The following is an 8,949-nucleotide window of genomic DNA, read 5'->3' on the forward strand; positions in this document are numbered from 1 at the left end:
AGGCTAAACGTAAATCCAGTGGCTGTGCCAAGAAGACTTCCGTGGAGGAGGACTGCAGCATTGGTGCAGGTTCGAGATTACTTCATGTTGGGTGCAGGTTGTGTTCAAATTCATCAGCACTAATCTGAGAAGATAGTATCTATATAGGTGAAAGCAATATAGTGGAGGCCCGCAGAGAGATGTGCTTTTACCTGTCCAGTGCAATCAAATCACTAAAGGTGAAGGAAATTAGGGATCAAGTTCAGATTCAACTTTAGATTTCTCTTTGCGGTTTCCCAGAGTCTTCTCAGACACCCGGGTGTGGTTTCCGGGAAAGGGGATCTATCATTGAGCAGCTGGAGAAGGAGGCTCAGAGGACTCTAATGCCTTCTCTCAAGATTGAGACATGCTGTGCCCCAATCCTCCTCTCCTTCCTGAGGAATCTAACTGATGAGCAAGTCCCATGTCTTTTTCCAACCTCACATACAACAACTCTGAATTTATAGTCATAGTGCACCTTCTAACCACAAAGGGGATTTCAAACACTACACCTAACATCACTGTAACCACACCCCTAACTCTTCCTGTAAATCAAGAACAAAATGTCTCATGTACTTGCTAATAGCTTCATTAAATACACGTTTATTTCCCCTAACATGGATATCTAGTGACTCCACTAACTCAACATCAGTGTGCAGGTAAAATATGTTTCCTTTCTTTTCTTTTCTCTAGCCAATGGAGAGTGATTCAGCATGGCATGAAAAATAACGTAAGTCTCTCCACATAAGGTTCTGGTCAAAAGTTGTGTGCTATATAGGGAATGGTGTCATGGAATTACTTGATTGACAAAAACATTCCTCTGTTTGTTGGCCATAGCTCACATTCGAGCAGCTCTCCATGCTGTGTCTGAAGATTGTTAAAGTCGTGACCCAGACAGCCCTCCGCATTCTCCTACCAGCGCTAGCTCGTATCATGGGGGTGAACCTGAGGAGTGGGGCAACCTCCCCAGAATCCCAGTGCTCTGAGGATTCCTTAGGCAGTCTGGATGAGAGAGAGAAAAGGCTGCTGATCAGTGAGATGAACTACTGGACTAAGGAGAGGAGGAGGAATGGCAGTGCAGGGTGCCGCCAAAAATCCACCCGCAGGACCTCATCACCATGCTGTTCGCCTAAGAGGTATGTTCACAGCAATATTTCAACTTAATAATTGCAAGACCTGACCCATACTTATCATAAATTATTAACTTGTAATTCACACCTTGTAGTTTTAAGTTCTGGTCAGAAATGTTGCCACTGAGGGGGTGGGTCCAGGTGAAAGTCATTTTTAACTGGGTAAGCCATAAAGTCATCTATGAATAAATAGATCAGGTACATGCCTTTCAGAATTAATCATATTCTGATGTCATACAAACATAAAAATCTGGCAAAAAATCGTGTCAGTTGTCTTTAGGCTTCTAGAACTACGGTGGTATGAGAAGTAATCCATCATTGCTCTAATTTGGTTTTCAGGCTCACTAATGACCCAGATTAGATACAGTTGGTGTAACGGGTTTCTTCTGTTGAAGGAGAGGCGGACCAAAACGCAGCGTGGTTATTTTTGATTACATCTTTAATAAAGATGAAAATAGAACAATATACAAAAACCGTGAAACCGAAAACAGCCCTATCTGGTGTAACAAACACAAAGACAGGAACAATCACCCACAAACCCCAACACCAAACAGGCTACCTAAATATGGTTCCCAATCAGAGACCATGACTAACACCTGCCTCTGATTGAGAACCATATCAGGCCAAACACAGAAACAGACAAACTAGACACACAACATAGAATGCCCACTCAGATCACACCCTGACCAAACAAAACATAGAAACATACAAAGCAAACTATGGTCAGGGTGTGACAGTTGGTCACATTTGCATGGCATAAGTGGTGATTGTGTGTTTATCTTCAAGATCCCAGACCTCATTGCAGAGCTTGCCTGCAACTGGAGAGGCTACACTCATGGAGGAGCCTCTGAAGGCTCTTTTTGGGGTAACGGAAGAGAGCCTCCTGATATCCCTGGTTGAGGGTCACTCCAACCCCAGCTCCTCCGAGTTGAGCTGTGCTATCGTGGGGGAGGTGGTACACCAGCTTAACTCTGGCCTCTCAGTGGCCATTCAGGCCAGCCCGGGGTGTTGCCCCCTTATGGACAGTCAGGACATAGCAGCAGGCAAGGAGGTCATTCGGGTAGCCTCGGTGCAGATCCTGGCCGAGCTACAGAGCCAAACGTCTGAGCCAGAGTGGGTAGGGTTTATCGAGCCCCTCATGGACCCTGTGACCGATGATGTGCTGGATGCCATTGTCGGCACAATGGTCAAAATGGCACAGGACTTCAACATCCTATTGGATCTGGCCAAGAAGATGACAATCTTGGGGTCTAAATTTCTGACCAATCTTCAATGTGACCTTGATGTTGAGTGTCCACCTGGGAAAGAAGGGACCACTCACTTTCTCAAAGAGACTGGATCCTCTACCAGTGTGGTGGCCAGAAAGATTCAGACCCTCTCTAGCCCCGACTTTCAGTCTAAAGCCCTGAAGGCGGTGAACACCATCCTTACAAGGAAAGTCAGCAGCTCTTCTGGCATGGCTCCTTCCTCTAGGCCTTCTAGTGCAGCTCCTAGCCTTACTGAAGCTCCCCTGAATACCAGCTGCACAGCCCTGACATCTGTAACCTCCACTGCCACAGTGATTGTTAAGGCATTTGTGGGAGGCATGGAGACGATAGCATCATTTGAAGGCACATGTGAAGCAGTTGATTGGCCAGTTCCTGTAAATGACCACACTACAGGATCTTCACAGATGATAACTTTTTCTCTAGCCCGCACACTCTACGGCCGTATACGAGCAAAGCTGAGGGACCTTTTAACTCTATCCACTCGAGAAGAAGGTGTGGCTAAGGATGCTTCTCTTCAGGAGTCTTCAGACACCCTGGAAAAGGCAACTGTTTCAACTGTTGAGGTCCAGTTACCCAGCACCGAACTTAGTAGAGTTCCCAGTGAGAGCCAACCAATACCAGCTCTCTGTCGCTCCAATCTGGATACCAGTACTCAAGAAGTTCTTAGCAGTGTTTTTTCCATCTACAAGTCAGAGTTATCAAAAGTGGAGAGTAAATCCTTGGCCGTTGTCAGTTCATCTGATGAGTCCCTAGAGGCTTGTTGGTTTGTTGATGGTGTCCTATCAAAGCTCGATGACTATACTATTTCCCAGTCACCCTCACCCAATGAAGACTTGAGCGTGAGTACTCAATATTCTCAACTGAGCTCAGAAGAGAGTGTCAGAATCACAGAATCCTCTACTAGTCTGATTCAGAGCATTAAGAAGCTCTCTAGCAATGACTTCCAGACTCAGGCAGAAGAAGCAGTGAGTAAAGTGCTGATGAGATCCAGTCATTCCTTTATCACACAGATCAGCCATACTGGTCTTCAGAATTGTCTGCAGGCTGGCTTATCATCTAGCTCACCATTGGAGATCCATGTCCTTTCAGAATCCATGTCCTCCATGTCCTCTGAGAATACAGCCTCTGGATTAGTGGAAACCTTTGTCAAAGGAATGGCCACTATTTTCCAGAAAAATGAGTCCACTGACACTGTGCTACTGGAAAGAAGTGGGAGAGTTTTGCAGTGCTCCCACGGGGGCTCCCAACTGGATGACACTGAATTGAGTGTTAAAATATCAGAGGAGAAGCTTTGGTCAACAGCTAAGACCATCTGCGTCAGTATGAAGAACACACTTAAGGATTTCTTCACAGGGCTGAAACCATCCGGATCCGAAAGGACAGAAAATGCTTCATCCAAAGAGACCCTTGGGGAAATCCTGGTTGCTATCCAGAGTGAAATCTCAAACTTAGGGCGAATGAAGGATTCCAGGGAGCTCCTTCAGATCAATGATATGTTAGGAACTATGCTGAAGGAGGTTGAGAAAAGTGAGGATGACAGTGAACACGTCTGCCAAGACATCCCTAGAACCTGTTCATCTTTGTCCACTTCTTTAAATGGTCGTAGTTCCTTGTCCAGCTCTTCAAAGGGTCCTAGGTCAGAGTGTGAGTTAGAGATCAATCTCCCTGGCACTCCCATCCCTGACCAAGTGCCTTTTGGTCTGACTTGCCCCATCGTCAGGAGCTCCTGCATCGACATCAGAGTCTCTAAAATGCCAGAGATTTCTTCAAGTGACCTAAAGACAAAGATGATGGCACACACAGATGAACCCCTGCATCGTAACAGTCCAATGACTGACAGCAGTCGACCGCCGAGTGCTAAAGCCTCTTTTCGATCCTCCACTCCGTCTTTCACCAGCAAAGGAACCTCTTTGGTACCAAAGGGAAATGGGAATGACATTGAAGAGAAGGAGGTGTGCATCCCCAGCAGCTCTGTCCATCTGAGGGAGCTCTTAATCACCCCGGACATCAGCAGTGCCACTGCATTCCCACTGCAGTACTTGATGGACTCCAGCAAAGATGATGGCATCTGTTTTGTCACCATACTGGTGATAAGGTTGCTATCGGAGATCAGACCCTCAGCCCTAGATGGACCCTCCCAACAGGCAGCAGATCTGACAGAAACATGTCAGCAACTCATCAGACAAGTCCTGTCTGAGTTCTGTGCTGCATCCAGATTCTCCAGGACACAGGCATATTCCCAGAACCTGAACATCCAAAGGGTGTTCAGAGGTGTACATAAAAACCTCATGGAGGAGTTTGGCTCTTATAACACCCTGCAAGCAGCTATTTCCTCCCAGGACCCTGCATTTGACAGAGTCCTGGTAAAGTCCTTGACCCAGCAGCTGGTACAGGGATGCAAGGAGGCGTCAAGACCAGCTTCTGCTGCAACAAACCCATCAGACCAGGCTGAGACAGAGAGGGGGGCTGAGCAGAAAGCAAGAAGGAGCTTCCTTTGCTTTTCAATGACCAAACTCAGGATCAACTTCAAGGTATAGCAGGGAGTTAGCATTTGCTTTTTGTTCCAGTTAGGTGCTGATGTTATTGATGTGGCTATGATGAGACAAATACATGAAATAAACATGTTTTATTCATCACTAAATTGTTGCCTTGGATTCAGAAGTGTTCCATTTATTTATTTATTCTCTGTACCATTTTCTTTACCTTTCTTCTGTTAGCGTTCCAAGAGAGGAAACAAAAAGGACTGCCTTTCAGTCCAGGAACAGACTGAGATTCCCTCTACTGATGCACATTGCATAGGTAAGGATGTTTTAGAGCTCTGCTATAGCTTGTAGTTTGGTTTAGGTGTGTGCTAGAAACATAGGTATGCCTACCAAACTCATAGCACTGTTATTTTTCAATGTTACTATACTGCATCTCTCTCTCTGTTTCTAGCTCCAGTTGGAGAGGTTTCTCCCTCCATATCTCAGCTTGTCAAAAAACGATCCTTGATTGTCAGGGTCTTTTCAGCAATGATGAAGCCATTCAGGCGCTTCACCAAGAAGAACCTGTAACCTGTTACGCTGCATGAAGAACTACTTTTGTAACAGCAAGACTTTTGACAAGAGGAATTTCTGCATGTCTACCCTTTCAAAGTCTATTTGATCGAATAAATGCAAATTATTTTACAAGATTTTCAAGTGTTTTGGAAGATTGGTAAAACTGAAGCAGCTTTTCTCAGAGAAATGCACTAGTTCCCCCTTGGTTACACATTTATTGTGCAGTTTGTGAGTCGGCAGGACTTGGGGCAGCAGGTAGCCTTGTGGTTAGAGCATTGGGCCAGTAACTGAAAGGTTGCTAGGTCAGATCCCTGAGCTAACCATGTAAAAAATATGACGTTCTGCTCCTGAACAAGGTAGTTAACCCACTCTTCCTAGAGCTGGCCGCCAGGCCAAACTGAGCAATCGGGGGAGAAGGGCAGTGCAGTGGAGCAGCAGTGCAGTGGAGTAGCTTCAACAGCCATAGGCCCAGGGATTTCACATCACATTCCATGATGCAATGCAGAATACGGCTTCACACAGAACAATCACCAAACCCATAAGATAACACTTAGCACAGCCAAACATCATGTATCACATGAAGAGGCATGTGTGTTCTCCAGACATGATACCTTGTCATGGACCTACTGTTTCGATCTTCGCTCTCTCTCTCCCTCTCCCCCTCTCTCTCCCTCTCCCTCTCTCTACCACACCTGTTGTCTCGACCTCTGAATGTTCGGCTATGAAAAGCCAACTGACAATTACTCCGGAGGTGCTGACCTGTTGCACCCTCTGTAACCACATTATTTTGTTGACTCTGCTGGTCATCTATGAAGAATGTTTGAACTACAGTACTTGAAGAACGATCTGGCCTTATTGGCCATGTACGCTGATAATCTCCACCGGCACAGCCAGAAGAGGACTAGCTACCCCTCAGAGTCTGGTTCCTCTCTAGGTTTCTTCCTAGGTTCCTGTTTTTCTAGAGAGTTTTTCCTAGCCACCGTGCTTCTAAATCTGCATTGCATGCTATTTGAGTTTTTAAGCTGGGTGTCGGAATAAGCATTTTGTGACATCTGCTGATGTAAAAAGGGCTTTATAAATACATTGTACTGATTGATTGATGATTGATTGTATGAAATGGAGTAGCATCTATCCATCGTGTAAAATGAACATTGTGCACTGTCTCCATGGAGTATAGCACTGCAGCCTTAGGCAATGTATATTTACGTGGTGCATAACATTATCTCATATCACATGCATGGCAAGACATGATTGATGTAATTAGATGCTCTGGAGAGATCCCACCCTCCTTCCCCAACACATGTAGAATACTTAGAAACCACCAGAAACCTGTGAAATAAATCAACAGATTATGTTTTATCTCCTCTCAAGGTCTGTTGATTTACAGTATCTCAGAATCAGGAACTGTCATATCCCATGTGATATGTCAAAACAAGTTGATGCATGTGTTATCATGGTGCATTGGGTTTGTATTTGTATTTATTGTGGATCCCCTTTAGCTGCAGCAGCTACTCTTCATGGGGTCCAGTAAAATGTAGGCAGTTATACAATTGTAAAAACTTTCCTATACATTCACAACAGATTTCACAAAATCCATGTTCCTGTTTGATTTCGGCGTAGGCTGTCAACAGCACGTACCGTGACACTATGATATGTATTCTGATCAAGTCAACAATGCCTCTAGGCATATCTGACGTCATGTATTTGATATCTTTACGTGAAGGTTAATGTCCATATTGACATCAGTTCATTGTGTTTGAGGACGGTTCACTGACCGGTTTTCAACAGATACGATTAGACGAGTTTAACTATAGTTCTATTCTGCTATTACGTTCATTAATCTGTCATACTTCATCCAACTTTGAATTCAGTCACAGATAAGGAAAACGATGTTGATCAAATGCATTCTGTTCAATCTAGAATACTTTACATCAGAGTTTCATTGCCAAACCTGCTGTGTTCTGTTTTGTTTGTGCAATGCAGATGACAAAGGAACAGCTTGCAAAATTGTGCAAGACCATTGTCAACTTCATTGCACAGGCCACCCTGCAGATCCTGCTGCCGGCCCTGGCCCGCATTCTAGGGGTGACAGGCTTTTATGACAACGCTGACTCACTCAAGAGGGGCGGCAGTGCAAGATCCTTCACTGCCTTTGAGCAGAAAAGACTGGAGCTCATCCAGGAAGTTAAATATTTGGCGAAGGAGATGTGTAACTGTGGCGGCAGGGCTCTACGACCAAGGTCTAGCACACCCTCTTCCAAGAGGTACTGTATGTTCCCCATAATGTGTGTGTGTCTGTGCAGTTAATCCTAACCCTCAAACTGATGAACAATAATTTCTCCATTTAAATATTTTCCAGCTTTCTAACAGGTGTGTTTTGCAATATCTAATGCACACATATAAATTACATTTAGAATACTCAATTATAATGCTTGTTAGATTTGTTAGCAGTAAGATATCTATTTTCCAACTTCAGACAGCAATTAACATGCTTTGCTTGTTCATTTTAAAGCTCCCAGACCTCACTGAAAGTCCACCTGGGAATGCCAGAGGACAGTATCATCAGCAGTGTCCAGGATCAAGTCTCTGACCATGAGATTTTGGCCTCTTGCCCACCTGAGCTGACCGTTGGTCTTATCAAGAAGGTGCTTGAACAGCTCAACTTGGCCCTCTCTTTGACCAGCAGTAGAACCATTTCAGGGCGGTCGTCCCCCATTGCCTCTGGTACTCAGGCCGGCGAACATGATTAACATGGTCCAGAAGTTTTTCTATGATCACACTGCTCCAGAGGACCAGTTAGATGTTGATTCCTACATTCCAATGAAAGGAGAAGATGCAGACTCGGTTAAGCTGCTTCAAGAGGGGGCAGCAGGGTAGCCTAGTGGTTAAAGCGTTGGACTAGTAACCGGAAGGTTGCAAGTTCAAACCCCTGAGCTGACAAGGTACAAAACTGTCGTTCTGCCCCTGAACGGGCAGTTAACCCACTGTTCCTAGGCTGTCATTGAAAATAAGAATTTGTTCTTAACTGAATTGCCTAGTTAAATAAAGGTTAAAAATAAAAAAGAAGTGGCTGTGAAAGTTAAAATGTTGGCAGTGACCTTGCAGTGGAGCAACTGGACGATGAAGACTCTTCTTTCCCAAAGGAGCTGGCATTGGTGAAAAACCTTGACATCATTCCGTGGCCACTGGGCTCATACAGACAAATATGGATTCGGAGGCGCCAAATATAATTGATAGCTTTGATGAAGATGTCAAAGGCATTGTGAAGCAAGCTGAATTAGATAAGCCAACAAGCACCCAGAGAGATCCGCAAGCGGGACACTGTATGCCAAAGCAGAAACCCTTTCACACATCTCGTAGACTCTGAAACAGGCTCCAGGCAAAGATAAAATACTTTTTTCACAGAACGGGTGGAGCTGCATTCCAAAGGGAACAACTTCTGGAGCACACTGACTCCAGTGTTCTGCCTGGTTCAACCCTGAACTCATCTTCAGC

The 8,949-nt window shown here is 44.9% G+C and overlaps 1 protein-coding gene across 2 annotated transcripts; it reads left to right on the forward strand.

Moving 5' to 3' along the window:
- Positions 1-5,588, forward strand: LOC116369552 (uncharacterized). Of its 2 annotated transcripts, XR_004208634.1 has the most exons (4): positions 1-69; positions 280-748; positions 856-1,154; positions 5,134-5,163. XR_004208634.1 is itself a non-coding variant. In XM_031819519.1 (3 exons), exons 1-3 carry the CDS (start codon positions 1,984-1,986, stop codon positions 5,467-5,469), a joined length of 3,165 nt encoding a protein of 1,054 aa, XP_031675379.1. In that variant the 5' UTR covers positions 1,798-1,983; the 3' UTR covers positions 5,470-5,588. The 2 variants fall into 2 exon arrangements, 1 of the variants encoding a protein (XP_031675379.1); XM_031819519.1 differs by lacking the exons at positions 1-69; positions 280-748; positions 856-1,154 and adding exons at positions 1,798-4,947; positions 5,351-5,588 and having other exon boundaries at positions 5,134-5,215.
- The last annotated feature ends 3,361 nt before the right edge of the window (positions 5,589-8,949 follow it).

The sequence above is a fragment of the Oncorhynchus kisutch genome, linkage group LG3 (genome assembly GCF_002021735.2).
Source record: "Oncorhynchus kisutch isolate 150728-3 linkage group LG3, Okis_V2, whole genome shotgun sequence".
Taxonomy (NCBI): domain Eukaryota; kingdom Metazoa; phylum Chordata; class Actinopteri; order Salmoniformes; family Salmonidae; genus Oncorhynchus; species Oncorhynchus kisutch.

What these genes read in the sequence shown, in the direction of transcription:
- LOC116369552 (XM_031819519.1), top strand. Translation starts at nt 1,984, where the DNA reads ATGGAGGAGCCTCTGAAGGCTCTTTTTGGGGTAACGGAAGAGAGCCTC. An exon ending in AACTCAGGATCAACTTCAAG is followed by an intron (nt 4,948 to 5,133) that starts GTATAGCAGGGA and finishes TTCTTCTGTTAG; the next exon opens with CGTTCCAAGAGAGGAAACAA. An exon ending in TACTGATGCACATTGCATAG is followed by an intron (nt 5,216 to 5,350) that starts GTAAGGATGTTT and finishes CTCTGTTTCTAG; the next exon opens with CTCCAGTTGGAGAGGTTTCT.